We start from the raw sequence: 14727 nt of genomic DNA on the forward strand, positions 1-14727 counted from the left end.
TTCCGTGCATGGAGTCAACTAGACCACTACGTTATTTTTAAGAAGTGTGATCACTATAAGTTAAGCTGACTACTGACAATTCTTTTAATTTTTATAACTAATCAATCAGAATAAAGAATTTCCTAATAATTTTTTTTAATTTTCACATGTGGAATTCTTTTATAAAAATTTTATTGCTGAAAATTATAAAAAAAATTTTACAGTGTCTGTTAACTTCAGTATCATAATAAATTTATTTTTTTAAAAACAATTTATTAAATATAAATTAATTTTGTTTTAAAATTAAATAAATATTTTTTTTTAATAAAAATAAATTTATTGTTAATTATTAATAATAAAAAAATTTTTATTTCTTCAGGGAATTACAGGTGACGAAGGTTTCCAAGGCCCTGATGGTTACGCCGGCTTACCTGGGCTCCCAGGACTACCAGGAGATCAAGGTCCAACTGGTCGACCAGGTCCTCCGGGAGAGTTCCCCGAGCCTGGAGAGCCAGGTATGCCGGGACTGAACGGCATGCCAAGCCTCCCAGGTCGTCCTGGCCAGAAAGGAGCGCCAGGAGAATATGGACCTGACGGACCCAAGGGAATTCGCGGAGAGCCTGGAAGAAGTATTCCTGGACCTAAAGGTGTGCATGGAGATCAAGGACCTCGTGGTTATGAAGGACGCCCAGGAACTCCGGGTCCCAGAGGCCTCGCAGGCTTTCCTGGAGAACTTGGGCCCAAAGGATTCCGCGGAGAGCCAGGGTACTCGAGCTACGCGCCAAAGGGTGAGACCGGAGATGTTGGTTTCCAAGGTCGAGATGGAAGACACGGCGCTAAAGGAGAAATCGGTGGCTCTGGCAGAGATGGATCTCGCGGGTATCCTGGCTTGAAGGGAGAACAAGGAGAACCTGGATTCTCAGGTCTTCCTGGACTTCCTGGGGCCGATGGACCTAAGGTAATTATTCAATTTATTAGTTTACTTTTTTTTTTTATTTAAATATATTAATACTAGCAACCTTGCAGTCACTATGTGACTGCCGTGACTTGTGAACTATGAATAAATAAAATTTTGCTTTATTAAATAATAACTTTTGTTAAATTGCACTGTACTTTTTTAACTATTGACGTTTTTAAAGATATAAGCTCATCTCGATGTTACACTTATCAAGAGCTTTCATTTGAGTACCCACATGCATTTTGATATATTTTTCAAATATACATATATATATAATATATATAAACATATGAAAAATTGATGTGGGTACTCAAATGAAAGGTCTTGATGAGTGTAACATCAGGATGAGCTTATATCTTTAAAAATGTCAATAGTTAACAAAATACAAGGTCATTTCTTAATTATGTTAAATTGCACTGTACTTTTTTAACTATTGACGTTTTTAAGAATATAAGCACATCCCGATGTTACACTCATCAAGAGCTTTCATTTGAGTACCCACATGCATTTTCATATATTTTTCATATATACATATATATGTAAATATATAAAATATATGAAAAATTGATGTGGGTACTCAAATGAAAGGTCTTGATGAGTGTAACATTGGGATGAGCTTATATCTTTAAAAATGTCAATATTTCACAAGATACAAGGTCATTTCTTAATAATGTATCTAAAGATAGAGCATTTTTGAATGCAGCCTAAATACTTATCATCATAAATTGACTATCGGTGAGAATGATATAAAACCTTGAAAAGGCACAACTCCAAGTCAAGACCTTTCTGATGATACCAAATTTAACCATAAAAACCCTTTTTATCATATAAAATACACTGGCCACAAAATTTTTCTTATTCTCTTAATAATATAGATAATTTATTCCAGGGACCCAAAGGTGACAGAGGGGTCAATCGCTTCACGTTCTACAACACTAAAGGCGTCATGGGTGAACCTGGTCTACCAGGACCTCCAGGTACTCATAAATTTATTTTTATTAATTAATTTATTACCATTCTAATAATTTTTTTTTTTTAATCAGGATTCCCTGGAAGCGAAGGAATGATGGGAATGCCAGGACTAGACGGGCTTCCAGGTCTCGAAGGTGAACGTGGTGATGACGGAGAAGTTGGACCCGCTGGTCCTGACGGCGAAGACGGTCGTCCTGGACGCCAGGGAGCTCCAGGTTCAGTTGGTCGTCAAGGACCACCTGGATTCACTGGTCTGCCAGGAGACGACGCTCTTCCCGGACCTGGACCTAGAAGTCGAGGCTTCCACTTTGCACGGCACTCTCAGACAGAAATGATTCCTCAGTGTCCTCGTGGAACTACCAAACTTTGGGATGGATTCTCTTTGCTTCACATTATGGGTAATGGTCATCCTTGGGCTCAAGATCTTGGTAGGTTTTTTTTATTTTTTTAATAAACATAAAATAAACTTAAAAGGCGCGCAGTAGCCCTATCGGATCCGGCCCTTGCTTACCAAAGCATTGGACCGGGTTCGAGTCCGGTGTACACCAATGAATATTTTCAATATTTAAGTGTATTATTCTGCTCAGCCCAAAAATAAAACGAGTTCCAATCTCAAAAGTTTACCCCCTACCGTAGTCGCTCATGACCTTAGTAGTTTATGCGACTTTAAACAAATTTAAAAAAAAAAAAAAAAAAAAATAAACTTATATACATTTTTTTTTATTTTTAATTTTGATAATTTTTACTATTTTTTTTTTTTTATTTTTATTTTGAAAATTTTTATTAATTTTTTTTTTTTAATTTTTATTTTTATTTTGAAAATTTTTATTAATTTTTTTAAATTAAAATTTGAATGAACTAAGAATTTTTTATTTTTCAATTTATTATTTTTTAATTAAAAAAATTATTATTTATTTTTTAAGTAAATTAATTTAAAATTCAATTACTTTCAACAGGAGCTGCTGGTAGTTGTGTCAGAAAATTCTCAACAATGCCTTTCTTATTCTGTAATTTGAACAACGTGTGTGATTACGCGCAACGTAACGACTACAGTTACTGGTTAAGTTCAACAGAACCAATGCCGATGATGATGACACCAATCCCTGCTCGAGAATCCGGTCGGTATATTTCTAGATGTTCGGTCTGCGAAGCTCCAACCCGCATGATAGCTGTTCACAGTCAGTCTATGACAATTCCATCCTGTCCTGGAGGTTGGGACGAAGCTTGGATCGGTTACAGTTTCCTTATGGTAATTAATAAATTATTATCACCTTAAATTAAATAAAATGAACAAATTGACTAATGAAAATTAATAATAAAATTAGCATCGCGACGCTGGAGCTGCTGGAGGTGGTCAATCTCTAATCTCACCGGGATCCTGCTTGGAGGAATTCCGCACCCGTCCGTTTATCGAGTGCCGTGGTTTAGGCACTTGTAATTACTTCTCAACAGCGATTTCATACTGGCTGGCGACCATAGAGGACCACGAGATGTTCAGAAAGCCGCAACCGCAGACACTCAAGGCAGACCACACGTCCAGGGTAAGTAGGTGTGCTGTTTGTGTAAGACGACAAATCACCGAGGAAAACGGAACCCGGCTGAAGCCTATCACCACCAACGGATCTCGCTACCCGCCTCAACATTATAATCCTCAAAGAGTTCCCACAATTGGTGGAGTTCAACCGATTCAACCTCTTGCACCAGTTCAGCCTTATGATAACGCTCAGCGACGAAGACCTACTCAAGGAAGACCTTATTACGAACGACCTCAAGGTTTTGATCGAACTCAAGGATTTGATCGAACTCAAGGCTATGATCGAACTCAAGGATTTGACCGAACTCAAAGTTTTGACCGAACTCAAGGCTATGATCGACCTCAAGGATTTGAGCGATCTCTGAGCTACCAGCGACCTCAAGGCTCCTACCGCAGAACTCAGCAGTTCCGAAGACCAGAGTATCTTAATGAGGTCAACAATTGATCGTCTAGTACTTTTCAGCATCTTGTAGAGTACTCACATCGATTATTTAATTAATTATTAATAGATTAATCTATGTATATAATTATAATAATTATTTAGCTGATTTAAGTTATGATAATACTGTTGGATCCATCAGGCACTGATTTATCAAGTGCTGTGCCATAATTATTGTACCATGTACATTTAAAAATTGCTATTTCAAGTTTTATATTATAATTATACTGCCAAATATATTTTAATATAGTTTGCACTAAATATATTTTTAACATTATTATTATTATTAATATTATTACTATCAACATTAATTATTTTATGTCAAAGTATGTTACTCAAATTTTATTAAAATACTTTTTGATAAGTTTTTTTTGGATTTTTTATTTTTTAACCAGAAGAATAATTACATGTTTTAATTTATGAATTAAATTAATATTTTTTTACATTAATAATAAATTAAGTTAATAATGAAAATAAAAATCATCTGACAATTTTTAGATTTTTTTCAACACAAAAATTATTTTAAAAAAAATCCCCGATGGCAAAAAAACATTAGAACAAAAATTGACATGTAAAAATTTTTACAAATAAAAAATGCAATTTTTTGGAACAAATTTGTTTGTTAAAAAAAATTAAAAAATTATTAAGTGACTGTTAATTTTAATATCATCATTTTTAAGAAGTATAAGTGTAATTTTTATAAAATATTTTTCTCAGCAATAATTGATTTTTTAAATGAAAACAAAAATTAATCAGGTATCAGCTGATTTGAGGATCATTAAATTATCTATATTATTAAGAGAATCAGAAAAATTTTGTGGCCAGTGTTTTTATATGATAAAAGGGGTTTTTATAGTTAAATTTGGTATTGTTGGAAAAGTCTTGATCTGGAGTTGTGTCTTTTCAAGGTTTCATATCATTCTCACCAATAGTCAATTTATGACGATAAGTATTTAGGCTGCATTCGAAAATTCTCTATCTTTAGATACATAATTAAGAAATGACCTTGTATCTTGTGAACTATTGACGTTTTTAAAGATATAAGCTTATCCCGATGTTACACTCATCAAGACCTTTCATTTAAGTACCCACATCAATTTTTCATATATTTATATATATGATATATATGTATATATGAAAAATATATCAAAAATGCATGTGGGTACTCAAATTAAAGCTCTTGATGAGTGTAACATCGGGATGATCTTATATCTTTAAAAACGTCAATAGTTAAGAAAGTACAGTGCAATTTAACATAATTAAGAAACGACCTTGTATCTTGTGAACTATTGACATTTTTAAAGATATAAGCTCATCTCGATGTTACACTCATCAAGACCTTTCATTTGAATACCTATATCAATTTTTCATATATTTATATATATATATATATATATATATATATATATATATATATATATATATATATATATCTATATATATATATATATATATATATATATATATATATATATATATATATATATATATGTATATATGAAAAATATATCAAAATGCATGTGGGTACTTAAATGAAAGCTCTTGATGAGTGTAACATGGGGATGATCTTATATCTTTAAAAACGTCAATAGTTAAGAAAGTCCAGTGCAATTTAACATAATTAAGAAACGACCTTGTATCTTGTGAACTATTGACATTTTTAAAGATATAAGCTCATCTCGATGTTGCCCTTATCAAGACCTTTCATTTGAATACCTATATCAATTTTTCATATATTTATATTTATTATATATATTAGGGTGGCGCAAAAAAACCGACTATTTTTATTTTTTGAGTCTCGAGTGAAAAAATGTTAGTATTTGATGTTTTAAGAGCCCTCACCAAAGGACAGCTTAAATAGTATATTACACATCTAGGGCAGTAAAATAAGAAATGTCTCAGATCACATGTAATTGTTGTCCGAGGCGAAGCCGAGGTCAATAAACATGTGATCTGAGGCTTTCTTATTTACTGCCCGTGGTGTGTATACTATTTTTCTCCTCGACGGAGGCGGAAAGCGGCATTTTCGTTTAGCGCAGCGGGAGGAAAATTGACGCTTTCCGCCCGGAGGTGAGAAAAAAAAATTTTTAAGAGGTCACTCCAAATTTTTTAAAATTTCAAAAATCGTCAAAAATCGAATTTTTTTTTTTTTAATTTTTTTTCTCGTTACGGTATAATTTTATAGACTAAAAAAAAAATAAGTTTCTGAAAGTTTCAGTTCAAAATTTAAATTTTGAAAGGTCGCTCATAATTTTTTTTTTTTTCTGTAATTAGTCATATCGCCGACTTTAAGTGTTGGGAGTGGTACGTTGAGGTCTTTTTGGTTTGAAAAAATCTTAACCTACGCGGCAAGGTCAAATTTCAACCAAGCTGGTTTCTAAGACCAGCTTGGGATTCGAACCCACGCCTGGCAGTTGATTAAATAAAATTATTAAATTAAAAAAAAATTATATTTTCTATGCTGTGATTGATTTTTAGTTCATCTCGTGATGTATTTTTATCGATTATTGTACTAAATAAAAAAAAAAAAAATGCATGGAATTTTAATTTGAATAGTAAAAGGTCGCTCGAAAAAATCTAAACTAATTTTTTTTATTTTTATTTTATTGAAGACATTCGGCCCTAGAACTGACGTTCCCTAAAGGCCGTAGAAATTTAATAGTATTATTACATAGTGAGTAAGTACTTTGAATGCAAAATTATAAAGTAATTTGAATACAAAATTAAAAAGTAATTTGAATACAAAATTAAATAGTAATCTGAATACAAAATTAGAAACCATTTTGAATAACATTTTAATCATATAAGTAAATGAACACTTATTATTATTAATGCACTAATGCACTAATAAATTGAAAAAAATTATGAGCGACTTTTCAAAATTCAAATTTTGAACTGAAATTTTCTGAAACTTGTTTTTTTTTAGTCTATAAAATTATCCCGTAACGAGAAAAAAAATTTAAAAAAAAACAATTCGATTTTTGACGATTTTTGAAATTTAAAAAAATTTGGAGCGACATCTTAAAAATTTTTTTTTAAGTTGTCCTCTGGAGAGAGCTCTTAAAACATCAAAAACTAACATTTTTTCAATCGAGACTAAAAAAAAAAAAATAGTCGGTTTTTTTGCGCCACCCTAATATATATGTATATATGAAAAATATATCAAAATGCATGTGGGTACTCAAATGAAAGCTCTTGATGAGTGTAACATGGGGATGATCTTATATCTTTAAAAACGTCAATAGTTAAGAAAGTCCAGTGCAATTTAACATAATTAAGAAACGACCTTGTATCTTGTGAACTATTGACATTTTCAAAGATATAAGCTCATCCCAATGTTACACTCACCAAGACCTTTCATTTGAGTACCCACATGCATTTTGATATATTTTTCATATAAACATATATATATATATATATATATATATATATATATATATATATATATATATATATATATATATATATATATATATATATATATATGAAAAATTGATGTGGGTACTCAAATGAAAGCTCTTGATGAGTGTAACATCAGGATGAGCTTATATCTTTAAAAACGTCAATATTTAAGAAAGTACAGTGCAATTTAACAAAAGTCATTATTTAATAAATCAAAATTTTATTTATTTATACTCCACAACTCGGCAGTCACATAGTGACTGCAAGATTGCTAGTTGGTATTATATATTAAAATGAATAAGAAAAAAAATATATTTAAATAATTTTTACAAGCCCACTAAGTACATATACTATTCTCCCTTTTAAGCTAAATAAAATTAAAAAAGTTTAAATAAAATAAAAATACAGTATAATAATTAATCGTACTCATTACGCGACACTATCAATAAAAGGCAAAGTCCATAATGACAGCTGAGTGCAACTGTCGGTCGTTAAAGATGAAAATACAAAAAATGTCCAGCAACGGATAAATACATAAAATTAATTGGCGCCACTGTCGAAATACTAGAGTGACGCTAGTGTCTGGCAATGAAGAAGGCCTGGCCACGCCACGCAAGGCAATTGCAGTCCAGCCAGAGTTAATTCCGCCATAGCGGTGTGTACCATATTATCCGGGTTGTTTGTAACAAAACGTCTGACGCGACGCCTTACCGACGCTCGGCGTCATTTTCTATTAATGCGCTAACGGGTAATACTAAGTTTATTAATATTTTCAATAATACATTAATTATCATTGTACTAACAAGTGTTTTTTATTTCACAGTTTAAACTACCGGGAGATTACTGAACGTGACAAATATTTATTATTATCATGGAAAATAGAACGACCACGACACTCCGTTCCAGGCGAGTTTGCCGATTTTGCCTGTGCGAGAATGAACCTCTGCACTTCATCTACGAGCGAGATCCAACCAGGCCCTTTCAAGTGCCGCTATCTCTCCAGATAATGTCTTGTGTTTCCATTGAGGTACTTTTCGCTTTTTATTATTCTACTTTTATCAGTTTTTCCTTTTTATTATTTTTCATTTTGATGCTGGCAATTGTTATAGCGTATCATTCAATATCATATGTAGTGTTAGTACTCGATAGACAATCATACATTTACTATGGGTGATTTGGTAATTGATGTATCATGTAGCGTGTAACATGTAGGGACGATCGGCGATGTAGGGGCAGCTTGCTAAGACGAGTAGTCAATATTTCTGTGTTGGTAAAATCATTTTCTAAATTACTTTATGAGGTTCGATCAATTTATTATTAATTTTTTTATTTTTTTACCGCGTGGTTTATTCATTTAATTTATTTTTATTTATTTAATTTAGTAACTTATTTTTTAATTATTAATCATTTTTAAAATTTATATTATTCACAATTTAATTTTTTATTTCATGACTTTAATTTTTTACACTAGTTATTTTTTTTTTATAAATTACTCACTATTTATATTTTTTTTCATTTTTATTTTTGAACCGCAGTATTATTATTATTTTTTTTTTTTAAATTGAATTTTATTTTAGAGTATATTTACAACAAAGATTTTTATAGCTTTATTGCACGCCTCATAAGCGAAGCGTTGAGGTAGTGCTCTACTCTCGACATTTAAAAAAAAGCAGTTTTCTCGAAACTGAAATTAATTTTTTTTATTTATATCGCACTTGCAGGTTAATCTGAGTGTACTAATTATCAAGTCAAATAATTTGTCAGGCACATAAAATATATTTCAATAACAATTATTTTGTTTAACATAGTAAATAATAACATTAGAAATAATTTTTTCTGGACGTTTGTGTGTCTGTGTTTATGAATTGGAGTATGTTGCAGGGAAATTGGTCGAAAAAATAATCGTACCGAAAAAAATTTTTTTTTATTATCTAAAGTAACATACGACGAACTTTCTCAATTAATATGACCGTTCAATTCACTGTCGTTAAATTATTATTTATAAAAATCTAATATATGTATTTTTTTTGTACAATCGCGGTCATTAATTTAAGTATGTTTTTAATATTACTGGAAAATATCCGTTTGTAAACTAGAACGTTTATTATCTCTAAATTTGGAAACTAGTTAATAATGTCACTTGTGATATTAGCTTAAAATAAAAAATGATATTAATGAAATTAGCGTAAAGGAAATTTAACCAAATATAAATTCAGTCATTTATAAAATAGCGAAAAACAAAAATCTGCGGCTAGGCTCAAAGATCCCATTAGTGGCGGGAATCCCATTACTGACACTTTCTTTGATTTTGGTACTTATTCAATTAATGAAATCATTAATTTCAATAATGAATATATTATTTATAATCTTTAAGACCTTTGATCAAAAAAATTTTTAATTTTTATTCCAGGTAGAACTTTTTTTTATTGAAAGAAAAAGTGCCACTAATAGGGTCTTTTATCTTAGGTGAATTTAGCCAATTTTACTGCAGAAACTTATAAAATTAGCCGATTGTAAATTATGTTAATTGTAAAATTAATCATTTCTAAATCTCTCGTAATTTTTGAATGGATCGACGGATCAAAAAACGATTTGAGGCATTTGAAAAAACTTCTATAAATTTAGTTTTTCTGAAAATTAGAGCAGATTCATTTAAAAACGACTGATTTTACAATTCGCAAAGTTTACAATCGGCTAATTTTCCGAGTTTCTGCAGTAAGAATTAGCTAAATTCATGTAGCCACAGATTTTTGTTTTTCGCTATTTTATAAATGACTGAATTTATATTTGGTGAAATTTCCATTTCGCTAATTTCATTAATATCATTTTTTACATGCGACTAATTTTGCCACAGATTTTTGTTTTTCGCTATTTTATAAATAACTGAATTTATATTTGGTGAAATTTCCATTTCACTAATTTCATTAATATCATTTTTTATATGCGACTAATTTTGCAAATGACAACTAATTTTCAAATTTATAGTTTATAAACGTTCGAGTTTACAAATGAATATTTTCCAGTAAACTTCAAAACATGCTTAAATTAATGACCACGATTATATATCTATCTATACATTTTATTATATTACTAGCTGTTACTCGCCCGCTCCGCTAGGCGCTTTATAGAATTGTATTTTTAGATTTAGACTTGAAATTTAATTAGAGTATTGTTTTGACAATACAAATAAAAATAAAATACAATACAATAAAAATTCATTATTTCTAAGTCAAAAAAATATAGGTTCCGGATAAGTAATCACCACCATATCATATACTAAAACCTTCTCCGAAACACGCTGCATCTTATGGTATAAGTATTATTCCTATCGGTTTAGTAGTTTTCGCAGTATAAACGGACAAAAAAACCAGCTCTTCATTTATTAGTATAGATTTTTTTTCTTACATTAGAATTATAGCGCCGCTAAACCATAATAGAGTTTTCTGTTTTTTATTATTTTACTTTTTATATTTTATTTTAATCAATTTTATTGTGAAAAATGAGATTATGAGGCGTGCACTATAGACTTTCCAAACTTAATTATAAATTTTATAGATTTATAATAATTCTCTTAAATAAAAAATTTCCTAATAAAAAAAAAAAAAAAATTTTCAGGTGTACGCTGCTGACGGAATGCCTCAAATGATTTGCAAAATGTGTCGTTGGAACTTGGACCGTTCTTACAAATTCAAACTGCAGTGTAAAAAAGCCGACGACGCTTTACGAGCATACCCAGCAACGGGGGTACTTCCACGACCCTTTCCACCAATCACCAACGACTCAATGGACGCTAGCAACAAGCGATCCACGGAGCAACGTAGCCAATCAGAACAAGTAACCAAAAAACCGCGAGTCGACAACGGAGATCGCGACCGTGAGCGTCGCGAGCGTCAAGAATCCACCAAATCCGACCGCGAAGAAATCTACAAAGAAGAACACAGCGAAGCCGACGAAGAATCAATGGACGACAAATCCTCAAAATTAGAACCTGGCGAGATCCGGGTCCACGCTTGCGATCAATGCGACCGTACTTTCCCTCTCCGCCAAGCGCTAGTTCTCCACATCCAGCGAGCTCACCGCGATCGCACCCACAAGTGCACCGAGTGCGACCGCATGTTCTTCTCAAAGTACGACTTACAGAAGCACATGAGCACCCACGCGGAGGAGAAGCCCTATTCCTGCTCTATCTGCCAGAAAACGTTCACTCGCGCTAATCTCCTCGCCCGCCACGAGAAAATCCACCACGAAGACATGCGTTACAGCTGCCAGCACTGCGACCGCGAGTTCTTCACCCGTGAGGACCTGGAGAAACACGAGGACACCTCTCACAAGTCAATCAAGCCCTTCTCTTGTAATATTTGCAGCAAGAGATTCACTTACAAGCAAAGTCTGGAGCGCCACGAGATGCAGCACTCCGAAGACAAGAGTTTCACTTGCGAGTACTGCAAGGAGGCATTTAGGACCAGCACCAAGCTCGCCAGACACTTGCAGACCCACGCTGGACATCGTCCGTACCTTTGCAAGCTCTGCCCTCGCGATTTCCTACTGTCTCACCATCTTTCTCGCCACATGCGGACCCACTCTGTCGAGAAGCGACACATCTGCGAGGAGTGTGGCAAAGCATTCAAGCGCAAAGAGAGCCTGGAAGTCCACCAGCTTACCCACAGCAAACGCACCGGGCTCGGTCTCACCTGCGACGTCTGTCAAGAGTCTTGTCGCAACCGCGCTGACTATGTAACTCATATCAAGCAACACATAGAAGCCGGAGAGAAAATGGGCCCTGATGGACTCTCTCCTGAGATAAAAGAAAAACTGGAGTCTGAATCCGAGGAAGAAGAGGAAGAAGAACAGTTCTCTGATGGAGACGATGACTACGAGCCTCCTGCTTCTTTGCTGAAGAAATATCCCAAGCAGGTTCCTAAACAATCTGAGGAGAGCGAAGAAGAGCCTGACCAACGCGTTGTTAAGGAAGAGCCCAAGGAACAGGTGGTCTTTGTTCGTGCTAAGGACGGCCAGATTGTCAAGAAGACGATCAAGACCATGCTGCCGACTCAGAGGAAGGAGACTCCTGAAGCTAGAGTCGCCGCTAAGAGCCCAGCTCCGAAGGCTCATCAGAAAATTGAAAGTCCTCCGAAGGGAAAAGACGAAACTGAAGCTGAGGTCCAGAAGATTGTCGCTTCTGTGTTCCAGGAACACAAGGTTGCTTTGAAGGCAAGCACTCCTCAGGAACCGGCTAAGGTTCGCTCTCAGGTTATCAAGGAGGAGAAGATTGAGGGGACTCCCAAGACTGTTACCCAGGTTACGAAGAGAATTATTGTTCGTAAGCCTGCGGAAACTCCTACGCCTGCTCCGGCTACGCCTGTCAAGGAAGATGTCAAGCCAGCCACTCCGGCTGTTAAGAGCACCAAGAGGGTCATTGTTAGGAAGATCATTCGGAAGGGCAACACTGAGCATGTTGAATGGCGCTACCAAGACGGTACTGAGATTGATTCAGCTGATCTTGCTAAATTGACCACCGGGCAAGTGGTGAAACGCGTTGTCAAGACCATCACCAAGCCCAAGGTCGCTCAAGCGGTGAAAGTTGCTGAGCAGAGGGCTCCAGTTGAAGCTCCGAAGTTTGAGCTGAAGACTTCGCAAGCCAGTGCGACTATCACGCCAATTCCGGCTCCTGATAATAAAAATGATAAAATTTCTGAGAAGGTTGAACAGCTGGAGAAGACTGTTGCGCAGCAGCGCTTGCAGATTGAGGAGCTGAGGAGCAGGAAGGATTCTTATGAGCCTGCTGATGACATGCTGCCGGATAGACATGATTCTGAAGACGAGCAGGAGCTGCCGCTTAAACGTGTGTTTGTTAAGACTAACCAGAGCATTTATGATGAGGAGAAGACTTATGACGCGGATGAAAAGGCCACGATTAAGAAGGTTGAGAAGAAAGAGAAGGAGAAGAAGGTTTTTATTAAGACAGAAGAACCGTCGGAGGTTGAGCAGATGAGTATTGAAATTAACTCGATGATTGCTGAGGATAAAAAAGCTGCTGAAGCTGCTGCTGCTGCTGCTGCAGAGGCTACTGTTGATACTGCTACTGCTGAGTCTGAGGAGGTTGAGCCGGAAAAAGAAGAACCTATGGAAGTTGAGCAAGCCAAGGAGCCGGAAAAAGAAGCTGAGGTTGAGAAGGAAAAGGAAGAAAAGGTTGAGGAAAAACAAACTGAAGATGTTGCTGCGGTGTTGGAGCAGCAGGATGAAGCTGAAACTTCAGACATTTTTGACGCGCCATCCTCGCCGCTGGAAAAGAATAATTCTAATTTGGACGAGTCGGTTGTTGCGCTGAGTCAGGGGAATGATACGATTAATTTGAATGATACTAATGACAGTCAGGACAGCTTGGAGGACAAGCTCTCAAGAATGGACGGTTGATTTATATATGGATTTTATTTAAATATTATATAATAATTGGTAATTAATGTGGAATAATTCAATAATGTTCTATGATTCTATAATAATTTTTTAGGTGATTATTATTTCTAATCTTCTTGGAATATGATATAAACAAATATATTAAGCAAAGACATTTTTGGTCAGTAGATTTGAAAATCCATTTTTCACTCTCTGGTATAATTTTATTTTTTCTATGGAATATTTAATTTTTTAATTGGAGCTGCTTGATTCTTTTGACATTCAGGATTTCGAGAGTATTTTTAAGGCAATATAAATTGGAGGTTTGTTACTGCAAGTACTGATTTAAGTTTAATAATAAAAATAGAGTCATTTTGAATTAAAGCTCAGCAAAATTGTATTATGTGAAAAATTGTAAATATATCATATATTGTTCCTAGAATTGTAATAAGAATTATTGATTTTATGTATATATATATAAATCGATCAAAGATTTAGTGGTACGGAATGCTTTGAAAAGCTGGAACAATTTTGATATAAAAATTGGATATAATTACAGCAGTACGAGCAGTAAAATAAAATATATATTATTATTAAGTAATAAAATTGAATTTTAATTATTGTAAACCAACATTTAAGATAAAGGTATCTTATTATCTAATAAAATGTGTGGTGTGTAGATTTTTTTCATTTTTTTTTCATCCATTCCTATAATTTTTATTTTTAAATTAATTTATTGTTTCGATTTTTATTAAATATCAAACTTAAGGTATTAATTATTACCATTTATTTCATACAAATTTTTTTATTTCTTCTTACATAAAATATTAATATTAATTTACATTTGATAAATATTTTTATAGTAAACGGAAGCACATAAGGTAAAAGCCCCAATATATGATCATGTACCAGTATATGATCACTCCATGTATTTGTATACCTATATTTGTGAATATAGATATACAAATACATGGAGTGATCATATACTGGTACGTGATCATCTATTGGGGCTTTTACCTTACTCTTAATTTTAGTAATAAAAAAAAAAAA

At 33.6% G+C, this 14727-nt stretch overlaps 2 protein-coding genes across 4 annotated transcripts in view; both read left to right on the forward strand.

Moving 5' to 3' along the window:
* The window catches only part of LOC123273183 (collagen alpha-5(IV) chain), a 32259-nt gene extending 28100 nt beyond the window's left edge, over positions 1 to 4159 (forward strand). Inside the window, exons 17-22 of one of the 3 annotated variants that reach the window (XM_044740471.1) lie at positions 359 to 937; positions 1827 to 1914; positions 1981 to 2337; positions 2866 to 3158; positions 3235 to 3718; positions 3773 to 4159. In XM_044740471.1, the coding sequence (XP_044596406.1) occupies positions 359 to 937; positions 1827 to 1914; positions 1981 to 2337; positions 2866 to 3158; positions 3235 to 3718; positions 3773 to 3888 (1917 nt within the window). In that variant the 3' untranslated portion in view covers positions 3889 to 4159. Of the gene's footprint in view, positions 1 to 358; positions 938 to 1826; positions 1915 to 1980; positions 2338 to 2865; positions 3159 to 3234 lie in introns of all 3 variants that reach the window. The other 2 variants (XM_044740470.1, XM_044740469.1) reach the window with 2 other exon arrangements.
* A 3726-nt stretch (positions 4160 to 7885) lies between these two features.
* Positions 7886 to 14356, forward strand: LOC123273191. The gene is made up of 3 exons (XM_044740506.1): positions 7886 to 8032; positions 8108 to 8311; positions 10900 to 14356. Exons 2-3 carry the CDS (start codon positions 8156 to 8158, stop codon positions 13696 to 13698), a joined length of 2955 nt encoding a protein of 984 aa, XP_044596441.1. The 5' UTR covers positions 7886 to 8032; positions 8108 to 8155; the 3' UTR covers positions 13699 to 14356.
* Positions 14357 to 14727: the final 371 nt, after the last annotated feature.

This window comes from Cotesia glomerata, linkage group LG10, assembly GCF_020080835.1.
Source record: "Cotesia glomerata isolate CgM1 linkage group LG10, MPM_Cglom_v2.3, whole genome shotgun sequence".
Lineage (NCBI taxonomy): Eukaryota > Metazoa > Arthropoda > Insecta > Hymenoptera > Braconidae > Cotesia > Cotesia glomerata.